The sequence below is a fragment of the Eleutherodactylus coqui genome, chromosome 5 (genome assembly GCF_035609145.1).
Source record: "Eleutherodactylus coqui strain aEleCoq1 chromosome 5, aEleCoq1.hap1, whole genome shotgun sequence".
NCBI classification, from domain to species: Eukaryota; Metazoa; Chordata; class Amphibia; order Anura; family Eleutherodactylidae; genus Eleutherodactylus; species Eleutherodactylus coqui.
The window spans coordinates 39625825-39651483 of NC_089841.1; the positions used below are offsets into that span (position 1 = coordinate 39625825).

The 25659-nt window shown below is 42.2% G+C and overlaps 1 protein-coding gene across 1 annotated transcript in view; it reads right to left on the minus strand.

The window, feature by feature from the left end:
- Positions 1 to 1329: 1329 nt before the first annotated feature.
- LOC136629206 (oocyte zinc finger protein XlCOF22-like) overlaps positions 1330 to 25659 on the minus strand; it is a 31031-nt gene continuing 6701 nt past the window's right edge. Inside the window, exon 3 of the mRNA XM_066605385.1 lies at positions 1330 to 3232. Within this exon, the coding sequence (XP_066461482.1) occupies positions 2148 to 2999 (852 nt within the window). The 5' untranslated portion in view covers positions 3000 to 3232 and the 3' untranslated portion in view covers positions 1330 to 2147. The remainder of the gene's footprint in view (positions 3233 to 25659) is intronic.

A 25659-nucleotide genomic window follows, 5' to 3' on the forward strand; every position in this document is an offset into this window, starting at 1 on the left:
ATCCATCAATCCATTCCAGTAGCACATTCTGTGACTATGAAAGAGGCATAAGAAAAGCTTACTTTTTTGCTGGAAAGTGCGTAGTACAAACTTCATGAATGGTCTGTCTGCGGGGATTTCAAGGTGATTGCAAGATTGCTCAGCCAACAAGCAGGCTACACCAGTTTTCCTTGCTTTTTGTGTGACTGGGACTCCAGAACAAGGACTGAACATTGGGTTCAGAAGCAGTGGCTGGGCAGAAGTACCTTCACACCTGGCAAAAAATACATTGTTTCACCTCCACTGGTTGATTCCTCGAAAATACTGTTGCCACCATTACACATAAAACTAGGCTTAATGAAGCAATTCATGACAGCTTTATGCAGGGATAGTTTAATGCTTTCAGTACCTTCCATCAATCAAAATCAATGCTGGGATTTTCATGGGCCCACAAATACTAAAATTAATGGCGGACAACATATTCGAGAAAGCCATAAGTGAATGCGAATTGCGAGCATGGACTGCATTCAGAAAGGTGTTACAAATCTTTTTGAGGAACACAAAGTCTGCAAAATACACCATTTTAGTCTATGAGATGTTGGAATCCTCTAAACTGCTTGGTTGCAACATGAGCGTCAAAATTCACTTTTTTCATGCTCATTTAAATTACTTTCCTGACAATCTTGATGATTTTATGGAAGAACATGGCGAGCGCTTTCACCAGGATATTAACGTGATAAAAAAAAGAGTTGGCAGGGAACGTGGACTGCATATATGATGGCCGACCGTTGTTTGATGTTAAAAAGAGACTGTGCGGATGAACACCACAGAAAATGCAAAAAGAGGAAATCTTATGGGGAGCCAAGTGGTAAATGTTAGGTATGTTTCCATTTTCACATGTTACAAATGTTGTCACATATGAATATCATTAAAAAATTATGTTTTTTTCTAAATTGTCACATTTTTGTGATTTGTGGAAAAACATGACGTGAAGGGGCTTGATTGCCAAAGAAAAAAGAAGAGGAGACACTACCACCTTCTTCCCTGCTCCCACACTATCCGTCTCAAAATACAACCACTTATCTTCACTCTTTCCCCTGGCATTGAATAGAGCAGTATAACTCATGCCACAAATGTCTCACTGTGGGCTGTTCTCATCCTATGAAGAACAGCCCACAAATAATTCCACTCAACAAACTCGATGATCCACCTGAAGATTCAGGTATAGCAGCCTTTAATTATTAGAAGTTGATTTGTTTGGCATGAAGCCAGACTTTAATAAAAGCAATGGATTTGCAAGTACCTTCACAAAGATTTTAACATCAGAAGTCAACAGAGATATTGGTTGATAGGAGTTAGGAAGAGACAAATTCTTTCCCGATTTAAGAATTAAAACAGTCATAGCAAAACTTGCAATATTTAGCCCCTGCATGGGGAATTAAGACTTTTGGATGACATTGAATTCTGTCATAATATTCAATAAAACCTTGATGAAACTAAAACAGTCATAGCATTTCTTATTGATGGTGGAAGTAAAGAGTCATGTAATGATTCATTAAATACTGTCAATAAGTGTGGCAGAAGCATATCCTGGTAACTCTTAAAAAATACAGTTGGAAGACCATCTAACCCAGACGACTTTTCATTAGGAAGTGTTGTTACTGCATCCCTTAACTCATCCAGTGTCAAAGGAGACTCTAATATCGCTCTCTGATCATTAGACAAAGTTGGCAATTGCACCTGAGCCAAATAGTCATAAAAATCTTCACAATCCACACTTAACTTAGAAGCATACAGGTTTCTAAAATAGAGAAAAAATATATCCAAAATGTCATCCTCTCTTCTATCGAGAGCATTATCGGGCCTTCTCAATGCTGCAACATAAGATGATGATTCAAATGTAAAAAATGCAACAAAATCCTCACTGAAAGACAAAATCCACATCTGCGGTACAATCTCCGGACAATTCCATTCCATGTAAAAGGTTCCTTAACACGTGACAAAATTTGCCCCTTTTTACATCAGAAAACTGGCGCAAGAGCATTGATAAATCCTCCTCCCCTAAACTCTGTATTGCTTTCCCTTCCTCCTACATCACATGAAACTGACTGTAACAGTAGTTTTTCTTGTGCCTTCGGTCATAAAAATGAGTTTTTAAAAAGAAATGGCTACTTCCCAGCATGAGTTCTTTGATGTTTAAGAAGATTTGATTTTTGGGTAAAAACTTTCCCACATTCTGAACATGAAAATGGCCTTTCCCCTGTGTGAATTCTCTGATGTCTATGTAAATCTGATTTATACATAAAACGTTTACCACATTCTAAACATGAATATGCTTTCTCCCCAGTGTGAATCCTCTGATGTTGATCAAGATTTGATTTATCTTTAAAACATTTTCCACATTCTGAACACGAAAATGGCTTTTCCCCTGTGTGAATTCTCTGATGTCTATGTAGACCAGAATTATACAAAAAACATTTCCCACATTCTGAACAGGAATATGGCTTCTCTCCTGTGTGAGTTCTCTGATGTTTAACAAGTTCTGATTTTGTAGAAGTACATTTCCCACATTCGGAACATGAAAATGGCTTCTCTTCTGTGTGAGTTCTCTGATGTCTGACAAGTTTTGATTTACTTCTAAAACATTTCTTACATTCTTTACATGAAAATGGTTTCTCACCAGTGTGAATTCTCTGATGTGTAATAAGATCTGATTTGGTAGAAAAACATTTCCCACATTCTGAACATGGAAACGGCTTTTCCCCTGTGTGAATTCTCTCATGTGTAACAAGACCTGATTTATACAGAAAACATTCTCCACATTCTGAACATGAAAATGGTTTATCTCCCGTATGATTTCTATGATGATTCGCAAGTTGTGATTTAGTAGAAAAACATTTCCTACATTCTGAACATGGAAACAGCTTCTCCCCTGTGTGAATTATCTGATGTGTAGCAAGCTTTGATTTATGAAAAAAACATTTCCCACATTCCGGACATGAATACAGCTTCTCCCCCATGTGAGCTCTCTGAAGTTTTCCCTTTTTTTGACTTGTATTTTGCTTTCCAATCTGTGATGCATCATAAGATAGGACCTGTATAAAAAGATCAGATGATAGATCTTTGTTGTGAAACGCTGAGGAGATATTTGAGATAATGGCAGGTTCTTCATATGTATCTTGTGTTATATCACAATCCTCTGCTTTACAATATGCAGATATCAGATGTCCCTGTAAGTTCCCAGTGCTGTTATCTGCCAAGAATGAAATTGATTTTACGATTTTTTTCATTGAAACAACCTTAAAAATGATATTGAAATTTACAACATTTCTATATAAACAATTATAAATTCAATGTAGCAAAATTCAATTATTAGCTAAGGCAGTGGTGGATTAAAAAACTGCAATTTAACAGTAGACTTTAGAGTCAGAATAACTAGGTCATGATGTTCGATCACCAGGCAGTGATGAAGCCTTTATCTTCATAGGTTCATGTATCAGTGTACCTGTCACCACTCTTCTAGTAAAATGTGATTATTCTTAGCAAGAGAAACCAAGTAATCTTGTAGATGTGATACCTTTTAATGGCTAACAAAAATATATGATGTTATAGCAGGGTTCTTCCTCAGCCATAATAAAATAGATCCAAAGAGGCATGCATATATATACACTCATAGGGCTCAGTCAGACGGGCGTTTTTTCACGCGATTTGCGGATCGCATGACGGATGCGCATCCGCAAATCGCGTGACCGGTGCGCGCAAGTCGCCCGCAAATCGCCCGAAAATCTGCTCCTAGCCGCGTTTTATTAGAAACGGGCCGGAGCTGTCCAGCGCAGTGCATTCAATGGAGACGGCAATACAGCCGTCTCCATTGAAAGCAATGCGCTGCGGGCGAGCCCGGGATGAATTGTCGGTAAGGGCTTAAATATATAAGCCCTTACCTGCAATTCATCCTGAAATGTGTAAAAATAAAAAAAAATTGTATACTCACCTTCTGCCGGCAGCCGAAGCTCCGCGCGGCCGTCCTGCAGTGGGTGTGAAGGGGGTGTGAGTCAGACCTGCCCCCTGATTGGCTCAGCGCTGAGCCAATCAGAGGCATGCCTCACTCACACCCATTCATGAATTCATGAATGGATGTGAGTCAGACCTGCCCCTAAGGCAGCAGTCACTCACCCATTCATGAATTCATGAATGGGTGTGTGAGTGTTTTCAGCCTCTGATTGGTCAGGGCTGTGACCAATCAGAGGCAGATCATTCAGCAGGCGGGGATTTTAAAGCCCCGCCGGCTGAATAGTGCCGAGAAGCAGTTCAGGAGAACTGACAGCGGCCGCGGCTGGACTCCGGCTGCAGCGGAAAGGTGAGTATACAATTTTTTTTTATTTTAACACATTTTAGGATGAATTGCAGGGAAGGGGTTATATATTTAACCCCTTCCCGACAATTCACCCCGCGCACGCCGGCAGCCCATTGCTTTCAATGGAGCGGCTGTATTGCCGCTCCATTGAATTCAATGGGCAAACATCGTTCTTCTCTGCCACAGCTGTTACAGCTGTGGCAGAGAAGAATGATTTTTCTTCTATATGTTCTCAATGGGGTCGGCGCTGCTGCCGCCGGCCCCATTGAGCGCATATACAGAAGAGAACAGGAATCACAGATCGCAGATAGGTGCGATCTGCGATTTTTTGTTCTATAATTTATCGGACGAGCGCATAAAAAGCGCTCATGTGTCCGATACCATTGCAAAGCAATGGTTTTAAAAAATCGCCGGACGCATGCGCATGCGCAAATCGCGGCTAAAAACGCCCGTCTGACTAAGCCCATACTTATGATAAGGCACAGACATGGATGTGATTAATTTGCACTTAAAAGAATACCACAACAGGATGAGCAGAGAAATAAATACTTAAATAGTCCACTGAATTAGTGTTAGGGGGTCACCAGGCCAGAATATTATGTGCTATAGATTTCTCATACTTCCCATTCACGAATGAATCCTCTTGAAAAATCTAGCCCTCTGTTAAAAGTGTCAAAAGTTGTTATAAATTTGTATTCCCAGATTCTTCTAGAGCTTTGTGATTTTAACCAATGTTAGAACACCAAAAACAGAGCAAACCCAACAACTTGGTACCCCTGAGAAGGACAGAGTAATGGAATGTCGTGTCCCTCAATGAAGACTACAAGAAAAGGATTTTATGGTAAGACAAAAATTCCCTTTCTTGGTCATTTATTGGGAGACACAGAACCATGAGGTGTTATAAAGCAGTCCCTAGGAAGGGAAACGGAATTACAAAATTTATCCGGAATGCTTAGCTAATGCTGCCTGCAAAATCTTAAAACCAAAACTCACATTCACCGATGCAAAGGTGTACACTTTGTAAAATGATGCGAAGGTGTAGGCAGAGGAGCATGTGACAGTTCTGTAAAGCTGCCAAGATTGGTGAGAAAGATCATATTGTTTGATCAAAACGTTGCTTTTTAAATGGAGGAATAAAGGCTTTTTTAGCAATCCATCTCTGCACCATTGTATGCTGCTACGGAGTTGTATTAGTCCTGTAAAGCTGAGAAGCCGAGGCCTGTGTTGCACAGCCCGGTAAGCACCCACTGTATGGACAGAGTTTGCCAAAAATGATGGATGAGGATATTGACCTTTCATTCTGTAAGCCTCAAGAATAGCTGAGTGAATACACCAGTATATGGTCACGTTGGAGGCTGGTGACCACCTACGTCAACCGTCTAGTATGGTAAAAAGAGTTAGAGTGCCTAAAGGAAAACATAGCCACCAAATACAGACAATTTGCAGTTTATGCAGAGACACCTCCTTGGGATGGGGCAGAGGGAGACAAAAGGATGGCTGTGCCATTTCTTCATTAAGGTGAAAGGCAATAACCAGTCCCCGGGATTGATTTGCTCCTGACTGATGAAGTCTGTGACCCAGTTGTCAACCCCAGCAATGTGATGCTCCACCCAAGATTGGATAGGAGCTGCCTCTTTTATGACCTCATTGGTGATTGATGTATGCCCCGGCCATAACATTGTCTGTTTGGATCCAAACTCGATACCCTGCAAGGGATACTTGCCAATGGTAGAGGGAGAGAAAAATCACTCTGAGCTCCAGGAAGTTAATGGGACGACTTAAAAAACGCTACCCCTCAGCCAGCAGACTGGGAGGAAGGAGCAACTTTGAAGAATCCGCTGAAGTTGAGCAACAACAGAGACAGTCACACGTGAGCAGGAAGCTGAATGCAGCAGTCCAAGGGCAGGATAGAGCTGTCTCAAAACTGGAGAAAATTAAGCTTTTCTGAAGCCTAACAGAGAATTGGGGAAAGAGAACCACTTGTATGGCGGCCATCATCTTGCCCAGGATCCTCATACATAAGTGAAGCAAATGAAGGGGATGCTGACTCAGGGTACCAACTCCGGAATGAAGAGAAAGTCTCTTGTTCACCGGGAGAAAGACACACACTGATTACATGTCAAACAACATCCATAAAAGAGAATGTATTGGAAAGAATTGAGGCAGGGCTTTGACTCATTGAAAATCCAGCCAAAATGATTGTGTCTCTATGGTGATTCTCACACTCTACAGATTTTCATTCCTCGAGGGTGCTTTGATGAGGATGTAGATCATAAAACACACAATTATGGACAGTGCTCCATCATATAAATAGCAATTGCCACAAAAAATCCTGATAGAGAAATGTGAAGTATGGGGACTTACCTGGTGCCTAATGGAGGTACCCGAAGTGACCCCTCCAACAACACCTAGATGTCCTAGATGGCATGTACACACATGATGGACTTCCTTGGTAGATCTAATCCTGATGATCAGGAGGGCTGGCTGGGGAGAGTCTGCCAACTAAAGAGAAACAATGGCACGCAGCAACAATTTATATGGATGAAGAAAAATGACCCCACGCTCCTAGTAGGCCATGCTCAGATGTCCACTCACTGACTGAATGTAATCTTTTTATGGTCTTCTGACCCAATGAAAAGATTACATCCAGTCTTGTGAGTGGGCATCTGAGTATTGTCTACTAGAAGTGCGGATTCCTTTTTCTGCATCCATACAAATTCCTGATGAGGATGTAATCCAGGTATGGAATGACCAATACTCCCCTGGACCTTAGAATCGCCATGCTGGTTATGATCTTTGTGAAGATACGTTGAGTACCACACAATTGTGACCTATACTGGAGGCTATCCCTGAGCCCCTGTTTCTTCCATTTTTTACTCCATTATTGCTGTTGTTTCTGGGCCTGTGTGGTTACAGTATGTGAATTTGACATGCTCCTCGAATAGATGTCCTGAGGAGATGGGGAGTTCTCAAATTCTACCAAATTTGTTTATAAAAGATGCAGAGGTCAACTGAGGGCCAACAAGGCAGGAGGTGTGGTGACTTGCTCTAATCTTGAGACAGTCCTCACCACACTGGGTGTGTGCTTTTCTCTGTTTGGCTTGGCTATTCGTGTTTATATTTTAACCAATCGGAGTGCAGCTCTTTTTGCTGATTTTGAATATTTCTTTGAGGGTCTGTCTTAATCTATGGTGAATAGTGGTTTGAAAGATGGTCTCCTCTTCCTCTGGAAAGCGGATGGCCTTTCTATGCATGAGGAGAATTGGCAAAAGGATTGAAAAGGGACACACATCCTACTGTATTGAGAACATTTGGATCTGGCCTGGCGATAGCAATGAGCTCCTGCCTCTGGTGGCCTTGAAAATAATTTTGTCACATCTGCATCCAAACAGGCAGGTTCATGAAAAGGGAAGTCCTGTGTGGGATCGTATTGAAGCTGCATTGGCGTTCCACCCCTTGAGCCACAGGATTCTACAAATGGCTACAATGTTGCTAGAAGCTTGAGAATAGTATGTGGCAGACTCCAAGAATGCTAAACAAGGATATTTTCCAACATGGGTAATCTGATAAACAAGATCTTAAAACTCTTTGGCTGGGGCCCCAGAAAGGATGCCGTTTTTGAGCTTATTGGACTAGGCAGACAGGCCTTGAAGACCCATGTGGCGGGAAAACTAAATGGAGGATACAGCTGCCTAAAGGGTTGGCTCCGCAAGGGCTTTGATGCTTCTGTCTGTGAAGTCCTTGAGAAAGGCTCCATCCAACTATGGTAGGGTGGTAGAATTGGAGATGCGGGACACCGAGATGGGGGGTCCGCAGTGAGGGAGGATGCCCATTTAGACACTAGCCAGGCAAAGTGTAAAGGATGTCCAGGCACTTAGGCCTTCGGAAAATTGCTTGTCCAGGTGTTTTTATTTTTTGGAAAGTACGTTATCAAAGTCAGAGTAGTTACTAATGTGCTTTTGGCTATGACAGGCATGACTAAATAGACTTTGCTCTGAGGGACTGCTGCATCCTTGAGCTGTAAAGTGTCTCTAACAGCAGAGATGAAACTGTCCACCTTATCTTTTGTCTTTGAGTAGTGGTTTACATCCAAATCAGATTCACAATCGATGAGAGCTCATCACTTGGGGATGAGAAATGATTTGAAGAGGGTTCCTGAAAACTGGTCAATCCCATATGGGATCCTGATAAGGAATTGGAGAGGGATGCCCTGGTGCGTTTCTGAGGTCTGTTGGAATGGTCGCGAAATAAGCAGGGGGTGTTGGCAAATAATTTTGTTTTTTACATGCCCCGGCTAATTGAGATGGGGCTGTAGCAAAGAGATTGCATGAGGCAGCAGGGGAAGCTCTATAAAAATAGGCCGTTGTCGGGAGTGGATGAGGAATCTGGCAGCTGGAACCAGCTATGCCCTAAGGAGAATTGTATGGGAAAAACTAAGAAGGGAGGAGTCCTGGGCCCTAACTAAAAACCTCAGGGCTGGCTATCATGGAAAGGGAAATTGGACAGGGCCTTTTTAAACTTACCTGATCTTGTACTTTGGAAGGGTCCATTGTACTGCTTTGTGCATGTCCAGTCAGGCATAGTTTTGCTGGTGAACATGCATGTGCAGATTAACTCAGTGTGTAGCTGGATCCACCACTGTCATGGTGGCGCATTGATTCAAAAAGGTTATCTACTCCAACTGCTCTTTCTCACTGCTGCTACACAGCTTGAGCAGAAGTGGCCAGGAGATAATGTATATGCAGGGACTATGATATTCATGCTGGTGTACAAAGTAAGGAGGAAGGAGACTTTGAAGGTAGTAATGTGGAGGCTGGGGGGCATGGGAGGTAGGTACACATAAGACATTATGGGGCTTGAGGAATACAGCCTCTCTAGTGCCATCATGTGTACCTCCACTCAATCCCTCCCACAATCTCTCCCGTTTGGTGTGACTGTCAAGAATCATAGAATGGTAGAGTTGGAACTCTACCTCCAGGGTCATCGGGTCCAACCCCCTGCTCAATGCAGGATTCCAGAAAGGAGGGGGCAAAAGAAGATTGAAAAGAAACATCTTAGGTGTTCTCTGTTCAAGTGAAAGGCTTTATATCCCCCTCCCCTCTACAATGGAAGCAAATCCTTTCTTTGGCGCACAACAAAAACTGCAGAGCCCTTTACAGGACTTTCACAAAGCGTCTGCTCCTTAAACCCTTAATGACCAGCCATTTTTCAATTATTTTGGTTCTCATTTTTTCATCCTATAGCTTTTTTTTTCTTTATTAAAAAAGCCATACGAGGGCTAGTTTTTGTGAGATTAGTTATATCTGTATAGTTTTTTAAATGGTATTATATACTCTAAGACAAAGGGAAAGGGTTATCTTTTAATATTTTAATTTTTTTATATTAAACTTTTTTTTGTCTCCATAGGAAACTTTAACTTGTAATCATTTGATCACCTGTACAGCATGCTCAAATACTTTAATATTACAGTATACTGTGCTTTTGATTATATGGTAGGCCTGGAAACCTTCAAAACTCTCTAGGCTGCAATGGCAACACATTGCAACCCTGAGATTGTATTGGGGGAAGGGGCGGGGATGGACTAACTGTAATGGCCTTCTTCTGGTTCTCTGCTTAGTTATTGAAATTAACTGAGCAGCCAGCCCCTTGTGATGACGTCACCGACATTCAAAAGGTGAAGGAAGACTCACAGGAGGAAATGTAGGTGGAAGGGTTTCACTCCCACCTTTCCCCATTGCATTTGTATTTTGTTTATGTACTGTGTAATAGCCTTTATAGATCCGCACAGAAACATGTTCTACATTCTGTTGGAAAATTGTCCATGGTGCATGGTGTTATCCTAAGGGAAAATGTAATAAAGATTAAATACACTTGCTATTCAGCCAATGTTCATTGGGCAAATTGTGTAAGAAGGAAAGAGCTGTCTGGCAGCAACTTGAAGTTCCTTTATATGGAGCGACTACCACCAGCGAATTTGGGTAAGAGTCGCCTGTGTACACGTGGCCGCTGACAAGGCACTAAATCGCTCATCTGTTGGAGTTGTTTGCATTTAGCAGAACTACAGACTAAGCAAATATGGACCTGTGTAAACAAGAGCTGCCCAATCTTTGAGTGACTCATGTTTACTGGGAATGGAAGCAGGTGAGCTGGAACAAACCTGGCTGCCCCACCTCCATTCACTTGAACCACTATTGGTCCTGTGTATTACACAGGAACGAGTCGTGCGTTATACTATGGAATAGCTGTCGGACACTTAGGCTGAGTGTGCATGTGTATACGAGGGTGAAAGTTTTGCTGACAGTTACTGAATATGTATGTGCAACTTAAAGGGTTTTCAGAAGTCTTTTTTACGGATGACTTCTCCTTATAATAGCTCATCAACATCAGATTGGTGGGGATCCAACACCCAGCAACCTCACTGATCAGTTAATTGCTGGAGCAGCTTTGCATTGGAACTAGCCCAGAAAAGGATGGCAACTCCTCATAAGAAAGGAAGGATTAGGAAAATAAGTGGGTAGGAGAGGTCCTTCCTTTATCCAGGGATTATTCTGATTGCCAGAATGGAGTCACAAAGGATTTTTTCCCCTAAAATAAGGAAAATTGTCTTCTACCTCGTTGGTTTTTTTTTGCCTTCCTGTAGATCAGCATTGGGGGGACTAATAGGCTGAACTGGATGGACATGGGTTTTTTTTTCAGCCTCACAAACTGTTACTAAGTGTGTGTATCCAGAGGAAGCCAGATGAAATGATCAAATAAAAAAAACTCTGCTGTTAAGTTAACTAGAAGCCACGTGGGAGCGCTTTATCACAGTGGTTTTACAAGGGGTAACGGTCAGCTGAATAATCACTTGAATGAGCGAATTCAAATGATAGTCGGCCCATGTAAACATGGCCACAAAAAGTGTGACAAGCAGAATTTGATTGCTGGTCGTTTCAGCTCACTTAAAAATAGTCACTGGTAGGGGCGTGGCCTGGCATCTGCAGGAGAAAGACGCGTGGCTGATCGGCTTTTGTCACGCCTACAAACAGCCTAAGACCGAAATCAGCAGCGCTAGAGCGACCAACTTACAACTTATCCCACATGCCAAGCTGCTCTCTTATGATCCTTCTGCACCGTGGAAAATCGCTGCAAGATAATAATATACTAATGTGAACAAGCCCTACATCTCTCCCAGCGTAGTGACATACAAAGCAGACACAATGGAGAAGAACGTCAAAATTGCCAACCCGGAGACAAACAAAAATACTAAAACTCCCAACAAATACCTGGAAAGTGAAAAGATCCTCAAAAAAACCTCGCCAGAGATTTCAAGACTGATGAGAACAAAGAACACTGTGGAGGAAGTCAAATGCTCATCCCTACTTGCTCAACCCTTAATCTCGGACTCAGATAGCGACCTTGAAGAGGGTGCGCAAGCTCAGGAGGTCTCAGAATTAAGAGATTACATCAAAGCCTTACCAACTAAGGACTGCATTAGAGACTTATTTAAAGAATTTACCCAGACAATCAAAGAGGAGATATTGGAGATGAGGAAGGATGTAAAGCAAATATACACAAGAGTACAATCTTTGGAGGACACTTATACTCAGGTGGTCAGCCACTCTGAGAGAGTAACAGAGATCCTCATTGATAAACATAAAGAAGCCTATTTTCAAAAGTTGCAAATTGATGACCTTGAAAACCGTTCAAGGAGAAACAACATCCGAATCAGAGGAATCTCTGAATCTGTCCTAGATAAAGAAATACCAGTGACTCTAGCCGCCATTTTTAATGAGCTCTTGGGTAAATCAGACGACCATGATCTGGGCCTTGAAAGGGCACATCGAGCCTTTAGACCCAGATCAATAAACGCAGACAAACCGAGAGATATATTGTGCTGCCTGCAAAGCTTCAAAGTCAAGGAGGAGATTCTGTACAAAGCCAGACTGGCTAAAAAGATCTTAATCTTCCAAGACCTATCCAAACTAACCCTGGATTTAAGAAGGCAACTCCAGCCTCTGACTAAAGCTCTGAGGGAAAAGGCCATACCCTACAAATGCTTGTTTCCTTTTGGCTTAGCTATATCCGGGCACAACAGAACCTGGACTATTAGAACACCTCAAGATCTTCCTCTGGTCCTGCGAAAATTAGATCTCGGTCATATCCAAATTCCCGATTGGACCACAGCTGAAGACTTTCTGAATATACCACCTCTTCCCAGATGTGAGACCTGGTCGTCGGTAACACCACGTAAAGTTAAGAAGTCCCGAACTCACGACTCGGACTCTTACAAATCACCTGGAAGAGGGCACCCTAATGAATGATAACGTTTGAACGTTAATTCATATATTATAATGCTTGAATGCTATACCTTTTACCTAAGTGGCGCTATTTGGCAATACCACTCATTCTCTATCTTAGTGTTTTGTTCTTCCACTGCATAGTATATCTGTTTCTGCTTTTATCTAACATTTCCCTACAGATAACAGACTACGCTGGGAGTCATGGACCTCCTGAGCCTCACCACGTCCAGGCAATTTCCTAATTCCTGCTTGATAATCTGGTTCCAGATAGGACTTTGTCCCTATAATCTGGTCCAGCAGCAAAAGGTTATAATGTTTTTGTTCAATGTTGGCCAATCACAGGCCAGTTATATAAGTTTTGTGTTTCCCTTCTTTTATGTTCTGTATTTTTCTGACAGTTCGGCTGATATCGTCAACTCAAAAAGGTACATCCCATAGCTACAGTAATGGCTGATTTACACCTAGCCTCATTCAATGTAAAGGCTATTAATGTCCCACAAAAAAGGTCCCAAATTTTGCATTATTTAGAGAAACATGGTGTGTACATTGCTTTCTTTCAAGAAACGCATTTTAAAAAAAACTACACCCCTGTTACCAAAAACAAAGTTTTCACTAAATGGTTTAACGCCTCCACGCCTTTGAAAAAGCATAGAGGTGTAGCTATAGTTCTACATAAAAAGGTTCCATTTCAATTGTTTAATACCTTAACTGATCCCGAGGGCAGGTACATCTTGATCAAGGGTACAATTGGTGACAGAACAATTACCTTAGCTAATGTGTATGCCCCCAACTCCTATCAAGATGCCTTCTTCACCAAAGTCGCTAATATATTACAAGAATTCTCAGAGGGTGATCTTATCCTTGGCGGTGACTTTAATGTTCCACTTAATCCTACCTTAGACACTTCTAATGGCTCCTCGGCGGTCTCTTTTCTCAAACTAAAAAAAATTAAGAATCTGTTAGCGGATCGCCACCTGGTGGACCCATGGAGGGTTCTTAACCCAGATACAAAGGATTTCTCTTTTTATTCCCCAGTCCACAAAAAATACTCAAGAATAGACTATTTTTTTGTCACGCATTCTTTACTAGATTCAATCATCAAAACATTCCATGACCCTATCCTCTACTCAGATCATGCCCCTATTTTCATGAACATGGCTTTGTCCCCCAGGAGGAGTTCTGCAACCAATTGGCTATTAAATGACAACCTGTTGAATAACAAAGAGGATGTCGAATATATACAAAAAGGCCTACAAAATTATTTCAGGGAGAATGCTCTGGAGCCATATAACCCTGCGATTCTTTGGGAGGCCCACAAGGCTGTAATAAGAGGTTTATTTATTGAACTGGGTGCTAGAAAGAAGAAAGAAAAAGAGAGAGAGACTTCCTCTCTCATTGAGCAGATTAAAAACATAGAATCATGTAACAAGAAAACGTTCTCACCCCAACATGAAAAACGCCTGTTTAACTTGCGTATTAAACTAAAAGAGCTCCTTAATAGGGATGAGCGAGTATACTCGCTAAAGCACTACTCGCTCGAGTAATGTGCTTTAGACGAGTATTTCCCTGCTCGTCCCAGAAGATTCGGGAGCCGCCGCAGCTGACAGGTGAGTTGCGTCGGGGAGCAGGGGAGAGCGGGCGGGAGAGAGGGAGAGAGAGATCTCCCCTCCGTTCCTCCCCGCTCTCCCCGCTCCGCGGCGGCCCCCAAATCTTCAGGGACGAGCAGGGAGATACTCGTCTAAAGCACATTACTCGAACGAGTAGTGCTTTAGCGAGTATACTCGCTCATCCCTACTCCTTAACCAAAAATTTGAAAAATACCTCTTCTTTGCAAAATATAAACACTATGCCTTCGCTGACAAATGTGGTAAAAAGCTCGCAGCCCAAATTAAAACTCAGAATGCTAAGGCATTCATCCCTAAAATAAAAGATAAATATGATAAAATGCATTACAAAACTGCAGATATCTCCAGTATTTTTCATGCATTCTACACTGATCTATATAATATTCGAAATCCCAAGGAGTCAATAACCGTTAAACAGCAAAAGATCCGTGATTTTCTGGACTCGGTTAACCTTACTAATGAACCCACAAATCAACTACAATCTCTCCTTGAACCGATCTCTCCCCAAGAAGTGGAGGAAAGTATCCAGTACGCCCCAAATGGGAAAAGCCCAGGTCCCGATGGTTTCGTGTTCCTTTACTTTAAAACCTTCCAAGAAACTCTCACACCACATTTGGTACATTATTTCAACTTCATTACCACTAGCACTGAAAATCTGTTCCAAAAACAAGCATTGACAGCACACATAACCTTAATCCCCAAAGAAGGAAAAGATGCTACTTTATGCAGCAGCTATAGACCCATATCTTTAATTAATAACGATGTCAAGCTATATGCTAAAATCCTAGCCAACAGAATAAAATCAATACTGCCTTGTTTAATCAGTCCCGAACAAGTGGTCTTTATACCAAATAGGGAGGCAAAGGATAATACCACAAAACTACTAAATCTGATGCACCTAGCCCACCACAGCAAATCCCCATTAGCCCTGCTCACCACTGATGCCGAGAAGGCCTTTGATAGGGTTGATTGGTTATTTCTTAGAATGTCCCTTCAAAAATTTGGTTTCCCAGAACTATTCATAGATAAGATTATGGCGCTGTACTCCCTTTCCTCCGCTAAAATTAAAATAAACTCGGAATTCTCCCCTACAGTCCATATTAGCAACGGCAGCAGGCAAGGGTGCCCCCTATCCCCTCTATTATTTGTTCTTACTATGGAGACCTTTCTGGAAAAAATCAGACAAAATGATAAAATTGCAGGCATGAAATGGGGTTGTAGGGAACACAAATCAGCCTCCTACGCAGATGATATGTTGTTTTTTCTCACAGAACCCCAAAACTCAGTTCCTTACATTCTGCAAGAATTTAAGAACTTTGGCCAAATATCCAATTTTAAACTAAATCTCACAAAATCAGAATTGTTGAATATAAATATAGAGCCAGACCAGTGGACAGAAATTTTAAAAATCTCACCTTTTAAAAATTCAAGTGAACAAATTACATATCTGGGGGCGAGAATATCCCGGAACCTTGCAGATCTCTATAAATTAAATTTTGTCCCCCTACTTGAGAAAATTGAAAAGGATCTTATCTCCTGGAATACTTTGCCTATTTCCTGGTTTGGCAGGAAGAATTTAATCAAAATGCCCTGCTTACCAAAAATATTATACGTACTACAAACATTGCCAATAGAGATCCCTCAGAGCTCTTTTGCCAAATTGAAAAATCTCATAGCAAAATTCATTTGGCAAGGTAAAGGACATAGGGTTAAACATGCAACTCTTATCAAAACAAAAAGAGAGGGAGGCATAGGACTCCCAGACTTTGAAATATACTGGATTGCATCACATCTGAATCGCATGGTGGACTTATCCCGCCAAGCAAGTCCTAAACTGTGGTTGGAGTTGGAACTTTCCTCCCTAAACAATGATCAGAAACTATCAATGTGGTCCACCCAACTTAACAAAACAACATTGAAAGAGATCCAAAACCCTTTCACCCGGCTAACTTTGAATACATGGCATAAATCCAACAAAAAACATAAACTGGTACCTCTGATTAGCGGTTTCACCCCACTTCTCTTGTTAATTCCCAACAAATTCAGAGTACTTAAAGGGGTTGTCCCGCGAAAGCAAGTGGGGTTATGCACTTCTGTATGGCCATATTAATGAACTTTGTAATATACATCGTGCATTAAATATGAGCCATACAGAAGTTATTCACTTACCTGCTCCGTTGCTGGCGTCCCCGTCGCCATGGTGCCGTCTAGTTTCAGCGTCTAATCGCCGGATTAGACGCGCTTGCGCAGATGGGTCTTTTCCCTTCGGCTCTCTCCGGCAGCAGCGGCGTTCTGGCTCCGCCCCCTTGTACGCGTCATCGCGTAGCTCCGCCCCCCGTCACATGTGCCGATTCCAGCCTCCTGATTCGCTGCTGCCGGAGAGAGCCGAAGGGAAAAGACCCATCTGCGCAAGCGCGTCTAATCCGGCGATTAGACGCTGAAACTAGACGGCACCATGGCGACGGGGACGCCAGCAACGGAGCAGGTAAGTGAATAACTTCTGTATGGCTCATATTTAATGCACGATGTATATTACAAAGTGCATTAATATGGCCATGCAGAAGTGCATAACCCCACTTGCTTTCGCGGGACAACCCCTTTAAGCAGAAAATTAGAAAAGATATCTACTTAGCCTCATTGCAATACCGTTGTCTCATAATAGATGATTCCGTACCACATGATTTCCAATTTTTAAACCAACGGGGAGATACTATATTTAATGACAAAGATTTATGTATCATTAGGGATACAATCAGGTTCTATTCTCCAGATATTGTCGATACAGATCAGAATCTGCTATTCCACAAATTATTCTGGAACCCCCAACCCGTTAAAAACGCAATCTCCAAAATCTACAAGGCCCTGATACAGTATGAGCTGCAACCCTCCTTTATACCCCGATGGGAGACTGAACTAAACACCAATTTTACTACTGATGAAGTAAAAGATATCCTCCACAATTCACATTCGCCCTCCTCCTCCACTAGGTTTCAAGAATTAAACTATAAAATTATCTCCAGATGGTATAAAACCCAGGCCCTACTCAACAAAATAGATTCGGATTATTCCCCCCTATGCTGGAGATGCTCAGATAGTGTTGGCACCTTCACCCATATTTGGTTCTCATGCCCGCTCCTACAACCATTCTGGGAGGAGATCCAAAGATCACTTGGCCTTATTTGTAAAACTAATATCACCCTTACACCTGAGATCGTCCTCTTGAACATGAATATCCAAAGTCTCCTAGTTGAATACAAAGCTATTGTCCCATTTCTCACAAATGCAGCTAAAATTTTAATCCCGAGGCATTGGAGAGATAGCACAATTCCCTCCATGCCAGAAAGGTATAATGAGGTGAATAGTATATGCTCTTTCGAGAAGGTCAAAGCCAGACGTGAAGGGGGTCTGGAGAAATTCATGAATCTCTGGGATCCCTGGTTTACGTTTCTTCGCAACGTTCCTGGCCCACCTCCATAAATCATTGATACCCCCCAACCATTGGATTACTTATGTACTCTACTATATGTACATAATACATAAATGTTCTATTCTATATTTCTAATAGTTTTTTCTCTGATATTGGAGTGTATTTTCAGCAGAGCTGTCATTTTTCTTTGTATTTTACAGGATTGATTGTTTTGTAATGTGATTTACCACTGATTTATTTCTATTTCTGTTGTAACCCCTCCCCCCCACTCTATTAAAATTGAAAAATAAAGAATATATACAAAAAAAATAGTCACTGGTTGATCAAAAGTTGTCCCATGTAAAGTCACAGTTTTTCTTTTTTGAATGACTTGTGAACAAATTTGCTAGGAGATCCCTTCTGTGAACGATATTTAAGCAAATAAATTAATGAACAATCATCGATCTGTCTAAAAGCAAATGAAAAACTGTTTGTAAACTTAAAGGGGTTGTCTCGCGGCAGCAAGTGGGTCTATACACTTCTGTATGGCCATATTAATGCACTTTGTAATATACATCGTGCATTAAATATGAGCCATACAGACGTTATTCACTTACCTGCTCCGTTGCTGGCGTCCCCGTCTCCATGGCTCCGTCTAATTTCGCTTTTTTCTGGCATTTTTAGACGTGCTTGCGCAGTCCGTGCTTCTGCCTGGTGAATGGGGCCGCTTGTGCCGGAGAGCTGGTCACCGCGTCATCGTAGCTCCGCCCTATCACGTGTGCCGATTCCAGCCAATCAGGAGGCTGGAATCGGCAATGGACTGCACAGAGCCCACGGTGCACTATGGGAGAAGACCCGCGGTGCATCGTGGGTGAAGATCCCGGCGGCCATCTTGGTGAAGGAAGAAGTAGGAAGAAGGAAGAAGTCGCAGAGCGGGGATTCGGGTAAGTAATATTTTTATTTTTTATTTTAATACATCCCTTGGGTTTGTCCTGCGCCGAACGGGGGGCCTATGCAAAAAAAAAAAAAAACCCGTTTCGGCGCAACACAACCCCTTTAAGAGTTTGCTCAGCAAATATCTGAACAATAGATGCTCCGTGTAAGGGTGCCTGTCCACGGGCGTGATTTCGCTGGCGGATTACTGCCGGCGAATCACGACGGCCGACGCTTTCCATAGCATTGCTATGGAAAGCGCCAGCAGCTGTCCATGAACGGAGAATCATTGCAATTCTCCGCTTGCGGCGGGCAATTCGCAGGGCTGACCAGTGGAAAATCGGTGGCGGCTCCTGCTCCCGGCCGGCAGCTCCTGCGGCGGCGATCTGCCACAGGACTTTGCATCGCCAATGGACAGGGGGCCTAAAGGTGCCCTAAGTAAGCTCTGAGCTGTTCCCACAATGACCCCTTCCAGAAAGACAATACAGGCTATGCCAAGTGTGGGGAGTCATTGCGCCATGATGGCATAGACAAATATGTGTCTAAGGTGCTGAGCAGTAGGTCCAGAGACTCGATAGCTCAGGATGCTACTGCATTAAAGCCCTTTAAACAGAATGATAATCGGTAAAAAAATTGTGGTATTTAGTTCCCACTAGAATAGCACATGCGGTGCCTGGCTATTCCATAGAGTGCTTCCGGGGGTGCTCCTCCCAGGAGACGTGTTCCATACATGTGGTCCTGCCCTCGAGTCAAAAGACTCTGCATTAGGACATATTATTCAGTAACCTATCATAACCTGAGAAAAAATACCCAAGGGAAGCCCTGTTAAATAGGAGGATCGAAAATTAATCTTGTTTTTTTTTTTAGCCAAAAACAAACTATCGCTCAATCTTGGCATAAGGCCTCCTTGGACTTCTCTGAGGTTAAGCGTCTTCTGAACTGTTATTTAACCCCTTAGTGACGAAGCCTGTTTGCGCCTTAGACGGAGCCAAATTTTGGAAATCTGACATGCGTCGTTCAACGTGGCATAACTCCGTAAAGGCTTTACATATCCCAGTGATTCTGACATTGTTTTTTCGCCACATGTTGTACTTCATTTAGATTGTAAAAAGAGACTGATATAATTTGTGTATATTTATTAAAAGTACCAATATTGGAAAAATTTTGAAAAAATTGTCATTTTTTCACATTTTCAACCGTAATATCTCAAATATGTCCAAACATACTGTACAAATTTTTGATAAGATATGTATTTCCATCTGTTTACTTTATTCTGAATGCACACTTGAAAAACTTTTGTGTTTTTTTTAACCATTTAGAGGATGTACAAATTTAACATTACTTTTCAGCATTTTGAGGAGCACTTTGTTTTCCTGCACCAAGCCAAGTTTGCAGAGGCTCATAAGTGTCAGAATAATAGATACACCCACAAATGACCCCATTTTAAAAACTACACCCCTTAGTGTATTCACTGAGGGGTGTCATGAGTATTTTGACCCCACCAGTTCTTTTCAGGAATTAGTTCAATTTAGGGTACAAAAAATAAAATTTCATATTTTTGCAAATATGTCATTTTAAAGACATATTTTTTTCCTATAGAGCCCATGAAAATGAGGATTTACACACCAAAATGGATACCCCCATTTCTCCCGTGTTCAGAAACATACCCATTGTGGCCCTAATCTTATGTCTGGATGCATAACGGGAGCCAAAATGAAAGGAGTAGTCGGTGTCTTTCAGAACATAAATTTTGCTTGAAGGCGTTTTAGGCCCCATAGCACCTTTGTAGAGCTCTTGAGTGGCCAAAACCAAAGAGAACCCCCACAAGTGACCCCATTTTGAAAACTAGACCCCTTAACGAATTAATCTAGGGGTGTACTGACCATTTTGACCACACAGTTTTTGAATGAATTCAAGCCAAGCAAAAGGAAACAATTGTGATTTTCATTTTTTTGTCAATTCTGTCATTTTAAAAACAGCTTTTTTTGTACAGCACACGCATGAATGAAGCCTTTCATCCCAAAATGGATACCCCTGTTTCTCCCGTGTTCAGAGACATACCCATTGTGGCCCTAATCTTATGTCTGAATGCACAATGGGGCCCAAAACGAAAGGAGTAGTCGGTGGCTTTAAGAACATAGATTTTCCTTGAAGGAGTTTTAGGCCCATAGCACTTTTGTAGAGCTCTTGAGCGGCCAAAATCAAAGAGAACCCCCACAAGTGACCCCATTTTGAAAACTAGACCCCTTAATGAATTTATCTAGGGGTGTACTGCCCATTTTGAGCCCACAGTTTTTGAATGAATTGAAGCAAAGCAAAAGGAAAAAATTGTGATTTTCGTTTTTTTGGCAATTCTGTCGTTTTAAAAACTGCTTTTTTGGTACAGCACACACATGAATGAAGACTTGCACCCCAAAGTGGATACCCTTCACAGTGACAGACAGACTAAAATATAACTTTTATTCAAGACTAACATAAAATAATGACTTGGGCTAAGAACAAGACAAACATAAAGACAGAGAATATTACAGTTAGGTGGGTATATGGAATTATTAGAATCACCCCACCTAGGCTATGATAAAGACGAGACTGAAGAGTCGCTAGTGATGCATCAGATAGCTCGTAATTTAATGAGTAGAATCACGGGTATCCGATAGAAGTCTAGAAACACTTTGGTACTGGAGCAAAATTGCTCAAAAAACGTATGGAGATCGCACTGGTTTAGTCGTCACTTGCGATTAATCAATCCAACGGTCACTAAAGCGGGGCCGCAGTACCTAAAAACTATAAGAAGAGTGTCACGCATCAGTGTAGCGACCGTCTGTAACAAAGTGGTCACATTCGGATAGGTAGATGATCAAAGGATTTGATAGTTACTTAGCCAATAATATCACCATCAGAGCTCCAGGCTCTACCACTTTTGTTATTTTATTTGAATGTGTGTGTGTTGGATGTAGGTCTCATATCTAGGCAGCAAAGACACCGCTCTGCTTATGCTACTATGCGCTGCCTAGAGACCTTGATAGAATGAAAGGGATCTGAAAAAAGCTCTATGTAGCCTAGAACTCTCTCTTTTTTGATAGACTAATCCCAGGCTACTATATATCTATAGAGCTTATTATATGAACAAGTTGCAGACCGCTATTTCGCTATTTAGCGACCTTGTTCAAAGATTATTGGATGATGAACTAAGTATGGGTCCTGATTAATCCCCTACTTTCTAGTTCTGATCCCATTTCAATTCTTTGAGGTTAGTTGATGTGCAGTATATTCCTCTATAAATCAGTATATCTCCTGCACATCTCCTAACTAGTCTGCATGACCACACCAACAAAAATCTGACAGAGATTATATAACCCTCTATGTCCCAAATCACGATTGTGGTACTTTCTCAAAATCTGACAAAGTATTTAACCCTTCGTGTCCCAAAACACGATTGTGGCACTTTCTCTTAACTATTTGTGTCCCAAAACAAGATTGTGGCACTTTTTCAAAATTTGACAAAGTATTTAACCCTTCGTGTCCCAAAACACGATTGTGGTACTTTCTCAAAATCTGACAAAGTATTTAACCCTTCGTGTCTCAAAACACGATTGTGGCACTTTCTCTCTCTCTCTTTCTCTTGAGTTTTCAACTCAATGAACCTGTCATATCGTATGGCATAACTCATACAATTGCTCCTGATGAACTACCAACAATCCTAGTAGGGAAACGCGTTGAGCAGTAATTATTCCTGAGCAAGTAATCATATTTCGACGAGCAGTAATTATTCTTGAGCAGTAATCACCCTTTCACATAAAGAGAGTTCTTACATTCTTCTCTCTTGAGTTATATGAGTTGTATATTTAGCTATACTTATACTAAAGAGAGCTTACCGTTCTTTCCAAATGATATGGACTGATACTACTCTGAGCCAAATACTTGAGGTACTTTTATGGTTTCCTCAAATCATATTATTGGCTAAGTAACTATCAAATCCTTTGATCATCTACCTATCCGAATGTGACCACTTTGTTACAGACGGTCGCTACACTGATGCGTGACACTCTTCTTATAGTTTTTAGGTACTGCGGCCCCGCTTTAGTGACCGTTGGATTGATTAATCGCAAGTGACGACTAAACCAGTGCGATCTCCATACGTTTTTTGAGCAATTTTGCTCCAGTACCAAAGTGTTTCTAGACTTCTATCGGATACCCGTGATTCTACTCATTAAATTACGAGCTATCTGATGCATCACTAGCGACTCTTCAGTCTCGTCTTTATCATAGCCTAGGTGGGGTGATTCTAATAATTCCATATACCCACCTAACTGTAATATTCTCTGTCTTTATGTTTGTCTTGTTCTTAGCCCAAGTCATTATTTTATGTTAGTCTTGAATAAAAGTTATATTTTAGTCTGTCTGTCACTGTGAAGGGCTCCAATTTGATTTAGTCAGACAAAGTTCTGCCCCTGTGATTCCAAAGTGGATACCCCTGTTTGTCCCGTGTTCAGAGACATACCCATTGTGGCCCTAATCTTTTGTCTGGATGCACAACGGGGCGCAAAATGAAAGGAGTAGTCGGTGGCTTTCAGAACAGAAATTTAGCATGAAGGTGATTTAGACCCCATTGCACACTTGTAGAGCCCTTGAGCGGCCAAAACGACAGAGAACCCCCACAAATGATCCCATTTTGAAAACTAGACCCCCTAACGAATTTATCTAGGGGTGTACTGTGTATTTTTACCCTACAATTTTTGAATAAATCTAAGCAAAGCAGTGGGAAAAAAATTACAATTTTCATTTTTTTGGCAGTTCTATCAATTTAAAACTGTTTTTTTTGTACAGCACACATAGGGATGAAGACTTTCACCCCAAAATGGATACCCCTGTTTGTCCCGTGTTCAGAACCATACCCCTTGTGGCCCTAATCTACTTAAAGGACGCATGGCTAGGCCTATAATGGAAGGAGCACCCGTTGGATTTTAGGGTACAACGGAATAAATTCCAGGCCCCATTGCCCACTTATAGAGTCATTGAGCGTCCAAAACTATAAAGACCCCCACAAATATCCCCATTTTAAAAACTAGACCCCTTAACGAATTCATCCAGGGGTGTACTGCGTATTTTGACCACACAGTATTTGAATAAATTTCAGCAAAGCAGAAGAAAAAAAATACAATTTTCATTTTTTTGGCAATTTTGTCAATTTAAAAACTTTTTTTTTTTGTACAGCACACATAGGAATGAAGACGTTCACCCCAAAATGGATACCCCCGTTTGTCCCGTGTTCAAAAACATACCCATTGTGGCCCTAATCTACTTACAGGAAACATGGCAAGGCCTGTAATGGAGGGAACACCAGTTGGATTGCAGGGCATAACTGAATAAATCCCAGGCCCCATTGCTCATTTGTACGGAATAAAAATTGACTCCCTAAAATCCCCCCCCCCCCTCCACGCCCTTTTCGGCGTTCCCCAAATCTTAGATAAAAGTAATAATGTGAACTGTGTAGTATTTCCAAAGACGGGTAATTATGGAGGCTGGTTGGGATGGGCACATGGGGCAATAAAACCGTGTATCCCCCCTCCTCTCATGCTTTTTGGGAGTCATTTTTTGACCTCAGTGGCGGGGATGGGGTGTAAAAAGTGGCGCTCTGTGAGTCTCCGTAAGCTTGATGAGGTGCGGCGGTCTCACACACAGAAGGCGCTCAACAAGCTGCTCCTGGAACTGCAGGAAGGCGAGCGTTCCCGGGGCTTCTTGTAAATTGCGTATTACAGGTAGCGGTCTGAATAACGCCGGGCTTACGCAGCCGTAGGTGGATCCCGGCTGTGAGCCCGGCTGAGACCCTGCGTACGGCCGTGTAATGTACTGCGCATAACTGCGTACTTACACGGGCGGTCATGCGCAGTACACCTTTTTTTTGTTTGTATATCCCGCACCGTCGCTTAGCAATGACGCGGGTACCCACAGCCCGTATACAATGTAGTTGCGTATGGGCAGCGGGTATATCCACGACCACGGAGCACAATGGGCTCTATGTTGTGGATATCCGTGGTAAAATAGAACATGCTGCGTTCTCTTTTCTGCGAGTGGATTACGCAATTCCAACCCGCTAATGTGAGCGGAATTGTGTAATCCAATGCGATTGATCTGCGTATTACCGCTAATCAAACGCATGCGGAATCCGTAATTCCTATCCGGTCATGTGAGACCGGCCAAAGGTAGATCGCTACCATTTTTTCACGTGACCGGGGACCGCTCAACGAGGCCACCCGTCACTGCTCCAGGCTCTCGGTGACCGTTGGTCGCCGAGAGCAAGGAGATATTAAGTTTCCTGGGCTCCCCGACTCCTGCGCATGTGTCCGGTGTTTTGCCAGCGGTCGCATGCGCAGATACGGGAAAGTTCACGGAAGAAGATTGCGTTGGGGTGCAAATATGGAGGCCTCCGGTAAAAAATTTTATCTCCTCTCACCGATCGCATCAGTGAGGGGAGATGAAGCTTCACCTTTTTTTAACTTTTACGTGATCGCCATTATCCATTGGATAACGGCGAACAGGTGATCAGGAACCGCTCACCGCGGCCCCCCGTGAAATCTCCAGGCTCTCGGCTAAGTTTTGTAGCCAGGAGCAGGGAGATTTTAAAAAACCACGGCTTTTGCGCATGCGCCTGCCACATTGGTGACGGGCGCGTGCGCAGAAGCTGGGTTGAGGTCCGCGGATAAATCCGCAGGCCTTAGGTACGTCATTTCATCCTCCCTCACGGATATGATCCGTGGGGGGAGATGAAACGCAAGCTTTTTTTAACTTTTTAAAACTTTTTTTTTACTTTTTGCACTTTTTTTTTTTTTTACCTTTTACCCCTTTTTTTTTTTTTTTTTTTTTTTTTACTTTTTGCACTTTTTTTACTTTACATGATCACTGTCATCCATTGGATGACAGTGATCATGTCCCTGGTGACATCCCTCTGCTCTTGGCTACACATGGCAGCCAGGAGCAGAGCAATTTTGAATTTCCCGGGGCTCGAGCCCCTCTGTGCACGCGCCCGATGTCAATCATCGGGCGCGCATGCGCAGACGGGGATTTCGGGTCCCGGGACAT